Raw genomic sequence first — 14,784 nt, forward strand, 5'->3', positions numbered from 1 at the left:
TTTTCTTCTTTCGCAGAACTGAAAGAGCAGCAACTGCCTTGCAAATAATTGATGAGGGAATGGATACTGGAATAAAATCAAGTAATAGCACATATGATTTTATTTCCACGCTCTTCTGAGTGGAATTGGAAAAAGGGAGAGGGGTGGTCTGTAGTACAAGAGAATCACAGAGCACTTGTACTACAAGTCACATGAGTGAAGGCAGCAGGGCAGCCGCTGGAGTCCACAGCGGTACAGCTCCCTCCGAAGTACAGCTACACATGGCCACTTCGCACTGCGTGTCACACAGAGGTGGCAGCACTGGTATTGAACCACTGCGTTTGAATTTTCTTGGTCTCTATTAAAGTAAAGTTCAAAGCTTTTTTTGTTAAAAAAAATTAAATCGATGTTATTCTACAATTCTAACAGAAAAAAAGATCTCCGACTGTGGAAATCAAGTTGCTTCGGGACAGAAAGCAACACACAAAACACAGATAAAGGTGCAGCAACTAGGAAAATAAGGAACCATACACACTAACATATCAGGAAGTGGTATTTTCTCACCAAAAAACCATAAACATAGCCATAAGGCCTCCAAAAGAAGTAATTAGTATACAGAAATTGTGTCCTGTGCTAGTTTCCACCAAAAGAAATGATAGATCAGTTATGAATTTAGTAGTATCTGATGTGTTTGCTGCATGTCCTGGCCTACTCTCTCCAGTAAAACAGCTCTGCTGTGAATAATTCTCCCTTGTCCCAATACAGATAAGCTGAAATCCTTATGATAATTTGGCATAATTAAAAACAAAATGCAATTTCTTAAACATTACCCTAGGGAGTTTCATTCTGTTAACATCCTCTACCCACCAACGCACCACAAACAGCCGAATGCAAGCTTATGTAAGCAGAACATTATCAGTGATTTGAGCTAACACATTGCCAATAAATGGCAAAATATTTAGCTAGGAGAACAGGGGAAACCCCCTAAACCCTAGGTCTATGATGGTTTTAAGTACACTCCTACATTTTAAACCCATAAAAAAACAATACTGCTCTGCAGGTGTCTCCTCCTCCTGTAACAAGCATCTGCCAAAAGAGGAAGAAAAAGAAAAAAAAAAAAAGTGATATCACAGAATCCACTGCACCGATGTTAAGCCACGTAACAACCAACACAGCTACACTACTTTTTTCCTCCCAAAGGTTTTAGTGTGACCCTGCAATATGCCATCATTCCTTTGTTCACAATAGCCCTGTAAAGGCTTCTGAACAATTTCATGCATTATAACATTATGAACAAATACATCCTACTCAGAAATCAAGGTATTAGCAATTGCCTCCCTTTGCAATGTTTCTGTCTCCAGTGTCATAATTTGTGTTTGCTTTTATCATACGGGAAATGAGGACATCAGATGATCAATACTATGATTTACCTTCAGCAGATACTAATCTTTATTCTCCAGTTAATCTTCTCCCAAAGCTCAAATTACTTCCTGAAGACGTTTGTTTAAAAGCCAATCCCTTTTTACTAAGCAGTGAGATAACAGAAAAATTACTGCTTTTTTTAGCATAAACCACAAGAAAATAGCAAAAAATCCATCAAGAAAAAACAAAGGTAAAAAAAAAAGAAGAAAGGAAAAGACCAAACCTATTTTCCATAGAGTGAAACAATGCTTCAGAAAAATTCTTATTTCTTTGGAATTAGAATTAAGTGAGACCTAGAGCTTTCTAGAATATTATATAGTGTTAACAGATGTGGAAGCAAATTAAGACCAGGAACCTTTCATTTACCTGGAATATGGAATTTTTCCACAGGAAAACTGCTTAGTTGTTCATATATTCTACTCTTCTCTTGTAAAAGAGTTTCTTTTAAGGCACTCTCCCTATGTCCTCGGGAATTGAGAGCCTCCAGAAGTTGGTCCAGTTGTTCCCGAGAATTGTAAAAGCACCAACGGTTTGGTTTATATACTGGCCTTGGCACCTCTACAACAACACTGGTATGTGAATCTTGGTCAATATTGGAGGTAGATTCAGAAGATTTCAAAGACTCTCCAGTTTTACTGAATACCTGAGGTTCATTTGTGCAAGACTGTACACTATTCTGAAAGGAAGAGGTTCGAGGCAACAACATGTCTTCTGTAAGACCAGAATAGTCCTCTTCTATAAACAATCCAGGAACAGAGGGGAAAATCCAGTAGCGTCGGTACAGACGGTCACGACCTAACGGGGTGATATTTGTGCAGGCTGTTGCATTCTGAATTTTTTCTAACAGTTCCTTCTCTTTCTTTTGTTGCTCCTGTTTTAAAGCTTCTTCGTCTTCAGCAGTAAGAGGTTCGCTCTTTTCACAAGTAGTTTCTTCTTGTCTTGTAAATTCTTTATATCCATTTTGCCCTCTCCTTCCTAAAAGTTAAAGGAAGAAGTATGATAGCAATATGTTTATAAATTCTTTCTTTAACCAAAAAACTCGGGTAAAGGGCAGGTTTTGGTTCTGTCCTTTTCCAATTATCTCGACTTACACTGTCAAAGACTATCAGCTCAGTCAAGAAACAATACGAGTTTTATTAAAGAAAAACTCAAGTGATTAACACCCTTCCCTCGATAAAGGGGTAGCCATCTTCAGTGTACCTTCACTTTGCAGAAACTAGAGCAAGTCTCATTTGCTGACACTGTCATTTTTAACACCACTAAAAACAAACCAAAATTTTACGAACTTAGAAGTATGTTACGGAAGTACCTTACCCTGCTAAAGTAAAAATCTAGCAAATTCATTATTGAATACAAACTATGTTTTCAGCTTAATTTATCATACTCAAAATGATCAACTTAAACCCCTCAAAGACCTCCAGCAAGACCAGAATCCCTATGTAAGAGCTTTTATTGCAAACTTAGTTACGTTATCAACTACTGTTTATTTTAAATATATATACACTACTTTTTTTCCCCTCAACTTGTACCAACTGAAACTACTCGCGTTCACATCTTAGTTTACTAAAGAATCAGGTCCTGATAGTCATCTAGAAAAGTACATCCTGTCGTTGACACACACAACAGTGCAAGATGCTGTCAGCACTCAATTTCTACTGATATCCAGCATGACCTTCAGTTTCTCCAATTATAGGAATTGTGTGCCCTCCAGTCACCATGTCTCAAACATGGGCATTTGAGAAACTTGAAATTCTGTTTAAAATCTCATTGCTTTGCCATCACAGAGCTACAGTGAACAAGTTTACAAGTTTTGTACCCGTGTGCAACCTTAAGCCCACAACGATCCAGGACTTCCATTGGCACGGATGCTAGCACAAAGCCTTCACCGGAAAAAGGCACAGATGAGCTAGCAGCCCAAAGCCATCAGCAATTCATCCTCCTGTGGTGGTATCTACGTTTAGTTACTAAGAGCAGGCTATGCCATTTATTGCGCCACAGCTCCTACAAGCACATAGCTGAGGAAACTAACTCTGAGGCTGTCTGGTTGCATTCTTGTATAGAAGGCATGCTGCTGCTTTAACAAAGCCAAACTAAACCCAACCACTCAATGTAACGTTTTCTTTTAAAAAAACATGCTGTTTTTGCAGCTTCCTAATAAAAGGAAGCAAACCCACAATATACCCTTGTAGATGAGACTCCTACAACTCCATGAACACACTACTCGTAAATGCAATGGTTTGTCAGGCAACAACCTGGGTTTTTTTAGACAAAAGAGGAATCTAAACAGCAAGCATGGAAGACAAGAAGAAACGGTGTGAAAGAATGTACAGCTGACCACTACAACTGCACCAGGCCAGCTCAATGTGCTGAGTAGCCCATTATGATCATGTTCGGGTGTGGAGTGTTTTTCTTCCCTTCTCCTTTAAGAAAACTACAGGAAAGATCGATACTTCATGAAAATTTACTATAAACCCCAATAACTTCCTGGGTGCTTGCAGGCTTGTGTGTGTGCACATATGTACACAAATGAACAAACAATTGCAGCATTACCTCTTCCTCGCTTTTTGTTTGGTCCCAGCTCTTCTTCATCCTCTGTCACTGTGTCCATGTCTTGCTCTTTACGTTCAATTTCTTTGCTCTCCGTACTAGTATCAAGGTCCTCCCGTTCCTCCTCCCTAACACAATAAAATAAACAAGAGGTGACTGACCAACCATGTATTAAGAGCTGAAGGAATGAAAAAAATACACATTGGAATATGGCATCTTCAACACAAACAGTATTTTCCTCTCAGGAGTACTTAAGCTAGTAAAAGACCTGTAAGGCTTTTTACAAATAAAAAGATAAGTTGCAGAATATATTAAAACCCAGAAGAAACTGTAAATGGGAAGTTCCATATTAAAGATTGAAACCTGGTCTTTGGAATTCACTCCTTCATTTGAGTAGCATTATTATCATCAGATTCTTTTTGGAGACATCTTAGGGTAGTTCTACTGACCTGTATTTTTTTTCATGACTAAAAAAATAAAAATGTTTCCTCATCATAATGTATGCCACTTTATAAAATGCTTATTACACATTTTTTCCCTCACCTAGAAAATGTAAATTAAAAACCTACAGAACTACATGCAACCACTACAGTGTAACTTTTTTTTCCCCACAATTATAGTTTCAAAAACATAGCACAGATCTGTCTTTGGCTCATGCTCACCTTTTGCAAGCAGATTTGTTTAACTCCCTTCCTCAAGCAGGTAAAGATACAGTGTTTGTATATACTCTTTGCCTTTTTTTTTTCCCTGGAATCACACAGAGCTACATGTGCATGAACCTTACCACCTAAAACCATACAGTTTTAATAATAAAACAAAAAAACCTTGATTTTATGGAAATCACCTGGGATAGAACAAAATTTTTTTTAAAATTGTTATTAAGTTTGATTCACGATCTGTTATATGAGGCCAGTATTATCTACCTCACATCAGGCTAATTCCTCAAACTAGAAAAACTGGAATGGTCTATTATGAAGACGTTCATAGATATGAAATCAATGCACAACAAAAAGTAAGGCAGAAAACCCCAAACTAGACGTTGCAAGTTTCTCTTGTCAGTAGGTCAAAGTGTCAAGCTTTCAACAGAATTCTGAATATAATAAAAATTGATTTCAAAAATAAAATCACTTTCATAAAGTAATTCTAGAACACTAGGAAGAAAAATAAAATCAACATTAAGGGCTATATACTTAAAATATACCTTCGTACATTATAGTCCAGTCAATGAAAAAAATACACAGATAAGGGCTGGCCACATAAATTAAAAGTATGCATCACAGTATCATATGTATCACAGTAATACCAGGTATCATACCCAACAGATACTTCTACAGCAGGATTTCTTTGCTCCTCTTCCTTCAGCTTTTCTTGTTTCTCTTTCATTTTTAACTCTTGTTCTTTTAACCTTTCTTCTTTTCTCTTACGTATCCTAACAGTGAGAGAGATACAGAAAACCAGTTGCAATTAGTCTAGTATCTGACCTAGACACATCTTTTCTCTTTTATACTATTGCATCATCTAAAATGAACAGTAACGTAGGAAAGCACAACGTTTAGCCCAATGAATTTCACTCCTGTCTAGGGTCTCAAGAAACCAGCATACAACACAAGCATTACTATTGTTTCTCTCATGCCTTTTGCAACTGAGGAATTAATCTAATTTGTAGCAACAAAATTTAGCCTTCCATATCCTAGTTTTACCTTGCCGCTGCCGCCTCTCGTTCTTTGCGATGCTGTTCTGCCTTTAATTCTCTGAACTCCTGTTTTGCCTGTCGTAACACATCAACGGAGTCCTCAATGAAGTCTCGAGTGGAGACAAGAGTAAGAAGTTTCCCACAGAGGGCATGAAGGATCTTCATCTTTTCTCCTAATAAAATTCAGACCAATATTTAGATTTCATTATACAACTGATAAATAATCCTTACTCTTAAACGGTCCAGACTGAAGACTCACTCGAGAAAAAGTGAAAGTCAAACATTTGTAGTACACCAGCTGCACTCACAAAGAGGCATTTCCTGTAATTCCTGCTTTGATCTGAGACGTGAACCTTTATTTTTAATTTATTAACATTTAGCACCACAGGAAGAACTGAAATGCAATATTATAGTCAAAAGAGAGATAAAGGAACAGTAGATAGTCATTTAGTAATTTTTTTTCCTCCATTTCCAAATAACAACCAAAAGACCCAAACCACAACAACAACAAAATCAGGGGCCAAATCAAACACTCAGATGCTTCTCCGAGTGATCCCCTTTTGCAAGTAAAACTAGCATTTTTTAAAATGGAACGTATGGGAAAAAGCTACTCAGAAGTAATGACAAGAGATTGCAGAGCTAGGCATTATCTGATGGGACCTGCTTGTGGGGGCCTAAGCACAGGGGGTGGGCGTTGGTATAGCTGATCTCCAAAGGTCCTTTCCAACCTAAATTATTCTATGATACGGTGAATTTTGACCATAATTGATCCGAAGCGGTTACAAAACTGATCACTTGAGCAATCTAATCATCCCATACATTTATTGTCTTTTATTACCTGGCAACAAATCATAGACTGAGGTACTTGAAAGTTTCTTCAAGAGACCAGGGTTACTTAATCTCAGCTCCATGCAAGCATCATCAGTAGCATCAAACCCTCCTCGTTTCTGGTAACGGTATTTTGCATTCGCTGATGTTACATCAGCGCCTGACGCTAGAATGTGAAGTCTGAGAATCTCAGAAAGAGTGCAGCTATCAAGATCCAAGTTTTTCAAATTGCAGCCTACAGTTGAGAAGAATGAACAGTTATTTTATGTAGACATTTAAACATACATAAATATCAAAAATTTGCTTTAAAATACCAAGTAAAATAAAAACAGTAACAAAACAAAGAAGTGAAACCCACACATACCCTGATGTAACTGGGGCCATGCAGCTGCCAAAGTTGCAACTGCAGACAGTGCAGATTTTGTGGGGTCTGCATCTTCATCCAAAGCCTCTGTTAAATCTTTAAGGAAATAAACACTTTATTCTAGTGCAAATTAAAACTTGTACTGTGGAGGGGAGGAAAGCAAGCTATTTTTCAAAAGCTGCAGTCAAAGCAAAAAGAGGGCCGATAGTTACAAAAGCATCAATATACTCAAAACTCAATTCAACATCCAAATTAGAAGTTTACATAACTTTAAATGCAACTAAAAATCCAACTAAAAGCTAAGGACATGCACCACATGCTATACACTGTTCTCCCTATAAGCTGTTACAGCAACCACAATGCACAAAACATGCACAACGGCAACATGAGAGGCAGCAAAACCAAATCCATAAACACGCTTGAAAGCGAAAACAAGTAACAATGCAAGAACACTTAAATTTTGTTCCCTCAAATGAGCTGTTATTTCCTATCACAACTTTGCTTTTAGGAAAGACCATCTGAACCAATCACACATTTTGATACTGGTTATCACCATTCAGCATATACTTTTGATCTGTAACTTGGATATAGCCTTACTGTTCTGCACAAATACAATTACTAAGGCATTACAGAGAAACCATATTTCACCAAAACAAGCATCTGCACTTAATAAGGAACATCACACATTAGCAAACTGACCAGGAAAGCAAGGCAGCGAGAGGCAGAAACAGCAAAATTCCTATTTCTTAGCCAAAAGTTTCCTTAGCACTTACAGGTATTTCTCCAGAGGGTTGGTCGAATTTTTTTCAGCGTTGTATGCTGTTTCAACAATTCCACTTTGTTCAAGTCCAAATCATTAAGCAGTTACAGAGTCACCAAGTCAATAAAGAGCCACAAATCCAAACTAAGACTACATAAAAAGCAAATCCACAACAGAGTCTTGCATGATAACTGACATTTAAAAACTGTCACCTGGACATTACAAAAATTCACCTCTGTACCTCCCCTCTTGCTGCAATCTGTATAACACTGTTTGAGAAAGAACTTGACACAGAAAAATCTCACACCCATGGTGTTTTCTGTTGCAGGAACACTGCCTGTACAGAATTCAAGTGAGCAAATGTGCTGACTACTACTAGTTTGGTTAGTCAGGATTACAAAGCTGAGATCACATAATTATTTCATGGGAATGAAGATGTCTAAACAAGAGTGACAAGAAACTGAAGTCGCAAGGCAAGTAAAAGATAATAGATGAAGTGCCTTTCCCACAGCTCTGCTAAACCAGAAATGAAATGGCAGGGTTTTTTGCAGTTGCCAGCCCCACATCGTCAAATTAAAATGTGAAAGTTTATTACCTTTTTTCTGACCAGTACTATGAATAATAAAGAATCTAATCAACTTTTCTATGATTACCTGATAATGGAGTCCTTGCGCACATTGCCGAAGCAATGCTCTCAGTAGTTAATAAGATACAGCTTAATGGCTAATTTCAACAGTGATTAAAATACAGTCTAAATTTGTTAACACAGTATCAAATCTGTAACTTTATTCAGTTAACAAAAGCAGCCTCTATTGCTGAAGATAACACACATGTTTATATAAAAGACATTTTATAGATTGGACATTAACCTTAATCATAAGTATAGGCACAGTCTTCAAGGAAGGATTTAACGGAACCTTCCTACACCTCACACATGGTGGTCTTAAGGGGGCACCACAGGATTCATAGATTCATTTGACCTCAAACAGGGAGTGCTCTTAAGTTCCTATCTACCTCTAATGAAATAAAGACTAGCAGGAAGAGTCAAAGCTTCTCCTTTAACTAGTTAGCAAGTTTGGCAGTCCACAAACGCAGGACCACGTAAGTTTGGAACAAAGCTGGCACCTCCTTCTGATCAGTGGTTAGCGTGTACCAAATGCCTTTGAAAACATGGGCAACTTCAGCCTTAGAGTGAAGACCAAAAGCAGAGTGACTTTGAGATCCTTTACTGGAAAAAGAGACATTGTAGTATCTAGGAGTTGTGGATGCATACTTCCAAGTCTTCAAGGACAATGAATACCGAGTTCTCTGTTACAGCTATGCTGGGGAGTTTTAGTTTTTCATCTTGTTAGGTCCAGAATTCTTTTTTTACAGCTACAGTTAAAGACCTTCGAGAAGACTTAAGAAAATGCCTTTTCCTGACCCTCAGGAGAAACATCTAACCATGCTGAAGGAAGAGGAGGAAGGTGAAGACAAGTTTCCCCTTGCCTCCAAAACATAAGCAGTGCTGTTAAAAGCTTATTATGCTTCGCTGGATACAATTGTAGTAAGAATGAGCTTGCTTTTTCTCCATTTCCCCCAGATCCCACCCTGTCTGCTCAGTTTAAAGCTTTAATTTCAGATAAAAGAGAAAAAGCAAGTCCATTTACATACAATATCCACACATAATAAGACAAGGTTAAACAAAGGAATGCCATAAATCATGCAGTTTAAAGTTAATTCCAGTGGAATTTCAGTTTTTCAGCAGTAAAATTAAGGATCTGACCTTTGGTCTCAGCATCAGCTATTTGATCTTTGGCCACTTCCTCTTCCTCTTCGGCCATTGCCTGAAAGATGGCAGTCAGGAAGAAAAACAGCAATTCACACAGTGGGCCTTCAGTGTCATTTCCTACAAGAGCTTCCTCTAAAACTTCTGTGAATAAAGTTTAAGAAGCGTCACTTTTGCCGCAAAGCTGGAAAACGATTATGTACTGAAGAATGAAAACATTTTTTTTCCCTTCAGGTATTATAATCAAGTTACTTTTCCATAATTTACTGCAAATATTCCTAAGGTGATTGTATCAGAGAGAGTGCTGACAAAAGAACGTTATTTACTATATAACTGCAACAGTGAAGTACAAGTAGACATTTTAACAAACAGATTAACAGCTTCTACATTGAAATTAATTTTGATTTTATAAACACTGCAGGAGTTGACTAAGAAAACTGGATTTATATGCACTTGTAAGCACTGACATATTAAAGCTTCACAGAAAATTTTGTAACACTGGTACTTGGGTGCACTTAAGATGTTTGGTAGGACAAGGGACATCACAAAATTGAGGCCCCTTGCCACATAAATGACAACTTGCCTAAAGTCACTCCTTCAGGAAATTCATCTTGAAGATCAAAAAGTTCTCCAAAAGCATATAAAAACTCCAAAACCATCAGAGCATCACCAAAGATCTCAGGAGGAAGTCTTGTCTTCACTGGCATTGGAACAGGAAGTTCCTGCAATACAAATGGGACAACTTAACACTGTATTTGGTCTCTACAGAGTACACAAGTGATTAAAACCAAACAGTCTGTGATTCTAAGGAGTACATCTATTTGGTTTCTTTACATTTTACTGAAAATAGTTCTGCAAGACACGATCAGTTCTCATGGTAGTAACTGCAGCAGTACTAACTTTAAAAATGGAAAAGCACACAACTTGGACATGTCTTTTTAGGTAAGAGTTTATTTATGTTCATGAAGTTGAATGATTTTGTATCTTTGTTCCACCAATTGTCAGGATTTTTCCTTTAAACCTGTATTATTTCACAAGAGCTTTGAATTTAAGCTGGAACTGTCCAGACAAGCAAAAATAAACATATTTTTTAAAAGTTACTCATTATTGCTTGCTAAGACAAGCAAACAAAACCCCAACACATTCACACACACCCATCTAATATTAGGATATGCAAGATCATGTCTAATGAGTGAGCGCTCAGGTATTTGGTTTTTTGCATTGGTAAGGCAGTTATGATAGCTGTAAGACATGTTACGGGGAGCTGATCTAACTATGTAACAAGACCACTTAACAGAGACACCACCTCCAAATCACAGATGACACTATCTAACACTGAGTTTGACTTTCAAATTAGTATCTTGATGTAACTCTTCAATATTTGCTTTCATTTCATGTTTCATAGCGGAGTCAAACAATTTTGAGAAAGATGGCTCCTTACCGCAAAGGCAGTAGTTCAAACACATTAACAAGAATGCCAAATATTATGCTTTCAGAAGAAAAGAGTAAGTTATTTCATGCATTTCCTCTAAAGGCATCTTTTAAAAAGCAGTCCTCACCTAAACTCGTCTTTATTCATATTCTTGGTAATTTTCACTGTAGTGATGATACCACTTCCCCCTCCCCTTTTTCTTTTCCAGCTGAAACACAGCAGCACTGTTTTGCTTAGCTTCCTCTTGTTTTGACAATGCTCTTCCCTTTCTTGAGTTTCTTCCCTCTTTCTATACACAGCTAAGTTCTCACTCCTATCTTCAATGGCCTATACAGCTCTCCTTGCAAATACATTCAATTCTCATATTCCTCCCAACCAGTGCTATCATTTCAATTCATTTAACGCTCTCCTCTATTCGTGCTTGTCCTCTTTGAGTCTGTCATGTTTCAGTGTACCTCAAATAAACCCACATCCTTGTGTTTCTGACAATTTTGCCTTCTTTCACTATCCCCTGCCAAAATCAATCATAATAAGGTGTACATAAGTGTATAACACTAGACAATCTTCCATTATGTACAGCCACATTATATTGCTGTTCAGAATATTTACGTTCTTTGGGAGGTAAACTCTAGTTAATTTCTGTAGGTTTCCAGGATCATCCAGGAAGATAGATGCTCATTAAGCAAGGATACTGCTAGAGTTTAAATCAAAAGAATGCCAAAGGGAGTAAGCAGCTAATGTCCGTTCTACCTTTTGCAGCCAAAAATTTGGTTTCCTCAGTACTCAGATCTTTTAAGTAACTCAGGTTTATTCTAGGTGAGCTCATCTTGCATATTTAACAGAAAATTCAGGCATACTCAATACCCTCTATTCAGTGAGGCCTGTGCTTTAAAAAGACATCTGTTCCACATTAAGACTGCGAACAGCCTGTGAAGTTTTTCTAGAGAGTGAAAAAATGCAGATGCAGATGTTCCTATTAGCATCACCACTGGGAAGTATTATATGACTGCAGGCGATCACAACCCCTAGCATTTAGATCAGATCTAGATCTGTCTCTGCGTTAGGGAACCTAGCTTGGCGACCCTGTAAACTAAGAGCATGAACAGTCCAAATTCAACCATACCTTAAGGTCATCACATTCCATGTCTTCTCTAGGTTTACTCCACTGTTTAAGGTATTCCACATATTTTCTTTTTTCTTCACGCAGCTTCTCTCTTTCCTGAAAAAGGGTGTGACAATTGTATATAAGATATGGTCAGATCACCCTGTTCTATTTTCTAGAACTGCACCACTTCCTATTTCAATCACACTGAAAAATAAAACATACTTATTAGAATGAAATAATCTTGTACAAAACAAAAATTACTAGATGATATTGGCAACATTGTTTAGAAGTAAACTGTGGTGATACTTTGTTGGATTAGACACTTTTTTCTGTTTGTTTTGGTGGTTTTTTTAAATGGAAGTCGCCAAGGAAAAAAAATATCTAAAAATAAGAGTATTTATGAAGGTAGCCACAAAAGATGATCATCAAAACAGATAGTGGATGTGGATGTGCTAAAATACACTGGAATAAAATCAAAGTGACAAAAAGTTATTTAGCAATTTCCATCCAAAGAGAAGCCACGAGGAAACCCAGAACCATTTAACATGCTGTGAATCTGATGCAGTACACCGTCTTTAACACTTCAGTAGAAGACAACTATCGAATCAAATACTGTCATGCATTTTTGGGAAAAAGAAACAAACAAAAAAACCCAAAAACCCCCAAACCCACCACATTACCTCAGAAGTAAGTTCAAAGTGAACTTTTTGTGAACTAAAATTATAATATAGAGAACGTTATCCAGAAATACAATTCCATAATCATACCCTGTAACTAACTACCTATTCTTCTAAAGTACATTTCTATGAATGAAAACAGTTAATGGAAAATAACTTGAAGCAGACAGCAACTAAGGAACAAGTAAACTAGAAAGCCATTTATACGAAACCCTATACTGCAAATGCATTACTTTTTCCTTTTCTATCTTGAGTCTCTCTTTCTCTTCTTTCTTCTTCATTCTTTCTTCTTCCACAATCTTCTTTAATTCTTCTCTCTTTTTTTCCTTATCTTCTTTCTCCTTTTTCTTGGCTTCTATAGCATTTGCCTTCTCTCGTTTTAATTTAGCCTTTTCAAAAGCTACAAAGGAAAAAACAAACAAAACTAAGTCATTTTAAATAAAATTATTTTTTTGTGAAAGAAAACTGTGCTAAATAGACTGATCTTTTTATAATTACCATATGAAAAAGATATTGTTATGAAGACTGAATTGCTTCTATGCCAATCAGAAATTCAATCACTTGAAAGTTCTTTAGAGTATCAGAATTTTAAGCCTAAGTATTATACATGTTTTATTAGGTTGTCATCACTGTAATAAAGTCAGATTTCTCTGTTTTTATGAGTATACAGATGTTTATTACTTGTTTATTGGCTTCTATCAAGTGACATACAAAGATGAGAACTGCTTCCAACCACATATAATTACAGCAACAGATTTAATAATGACTGCTTAATAAAAGCATGTCACAACTAGGTGTGGCATATAATCATGAAATATTTGTAGAAGTAAAAGCCTTTAAATAAGTGATCTTTAAATATTTAATTATTACTGAATTACAGAAAAGTCAATACATTGGAAACCTACTTAGTATTTCATTGGGTTTTGTGCAAGTTTTACTTCTGTTACAGTTTAAGCTGAACTTTAATTGATAATAAATGTTATTGCCTGAGGAGTTCCAGATTTCTTTGTAGTTGTCTGCAGAGAAACAGCAGGATACAGAGTTCCAGTTTCTGTGGACAGACAATGTCTGCCAACCCACACACAGGCTAACAAATAGAAGGGGGTCGGGGGCTTACCATTTCAATTGAATAAACAAGAAAGCTAGAATCACAACTGCAGAAAATGAAAAAAAGATCCTTACTTTTATTACCAAGTGAATAGCACTCAAAGATTTTGATTACGTTTTCCTATAAAATTCAGAAAATGGGCTAGATTGCTTTTACAGATAGCTACTACACATATCAGCAATGCCTCTCACCCAGCAAACAAAAGCAGTGAAGCTGATCTCCAGTATTCTACATACCGAGAAAGTTGATTTTTCAAGGTACTTGGTATTTTGCTACCTTTTCACATCATTAGTAAAGTACTATTGCAGGTCTTCATAAGAGATTTTCCAAAAGTCAGTAATTGACAATCTAAACAAACGTTATTTACAGGTAAAATTCATACTGGATTACATTAATTAGTATATTTGAGAGTATAATTTTAAGTGTCATATGGATGGGATCATACTTTTCAAACAACTAGTATAACATGTTGCTGGTATTAAATTAAAGAACTGCATCTTTAAAAAAGTTTATCATCATGGGCAAACACTGGGCCACAAACAAGCACACAGAACAAGTGTGACATCACCGTATTTTTTTATTGTTACTCTTACTTATTTGATGCATTCACCATCATTTTGTCCCCTCAACAGAAAGAACAGAAAGCATTTACAAACTCTGAATATCAACACGTTGTGACAGCTTTTTAATGAGGTGGCAGAAAATATAAACACATTTGGATCTCCGTGTCACACAGCTTATCTCAAGGCTGATTGTTCTTCCATTGTTTGTAACTGTATGTTTCAAGGGCATTGGGTTTTGGGGAGCAATAAGATAACACAAAGATAGAATTAAGCCATAATGTGTTTTAACTAGCCTTCTAAAGGCTGTAGTTAACACCACACAAGAAAGGAAGCTGATCAACATCAAAGCTTCTGTTGCCTTGTTCTGCGCCATAATTTCCAGCACATAAATAAATGCTAGTTGTGCAGAAAAGTGGACACAAGAGTTCAATGGAGCCTGTTAAACTCCAGTGTCCCCATGTCCTAGGAGGAAAAGGTTCTTAGCAGCCTCAGACAACTTTGCAGTTATTTAAGCACATGTTGGACTAGGTAATTTCCA

The 14,784-nt window shown here is 36.8% G+C and overlaps 1 protein-coding gene across 1 annotated transcript in view; it reads right to left on the reverse strand.

Moving 5' to 3' along the window:
• The window catches only part of BAZ1A (bromodomain adjacent to zinc finger domain 1A), a 65,153-nt gene that overhangs the window by 18,949 nt on the left and 31,420 nt on the right, over nucleotides 1–14,784 (reverse strand). Inside the window, exons 9-18 of the mRNA XM_055715483.1 lie at nucleotides 12,809–12,975; nucleotides 11,917–12,012; nucleotides 9,945–10,083; nucleotides 9,359–9,505; nucleotides 6,834–6,929; nucleotides 6,480–6,704; nucleotides 5,649–5,814; nucleotides 5,264–5,377; nucleotides 3,952–4,076; nucleotides 1,768–2,376 (exon numbers count right to left, since the gene is read on the reverse strand). Of these exons, the coding sequence (XP_055571458.1) occupies nucleotides 1,768–2,376; nucleotides 3,952–4,076; nucleotides 5,264–5,377; nucleotides 5,649–5,814; nucleotides 6,480–6,704; nucleotides 6,834–6,929; nucleotides 9,359–9,505; nucleotides 9,945–10,083; nucleotides 11,917–12,012; nucleotides 12,809–12,975 (1,884 nt within the window). The remainder of the gene's footprint in view (nucleotides 1–1,767; nucleotides 2,377–3,951; nucleotides 4,077–5,263; nucleotides 5,378–5,648; nucleotides 5,815–6,479; nucleotides 6,705–6,833; nucleotides 6,930–9,358; nucleotides 9,506–9,944; nucleotides 10,084–11,916; nucleotides 12,013–12,808; nucleotides 12,976–14,784) is intronic.

Source organism: Falco cherrug, chromosome 7, assembly GCF_023634085.1.
Source record: "Falco cherrug isolate bFalChe1 chromosome 7, bFalChe1.pri, whole genome shotgun sequence".
NCBI classification, from domain to species: domain Eukaryota; kingdom Metazoa; phylum Chordata; class Aves; order Falconiformes; family Falconidae; genus Falco; species Falco cherrug.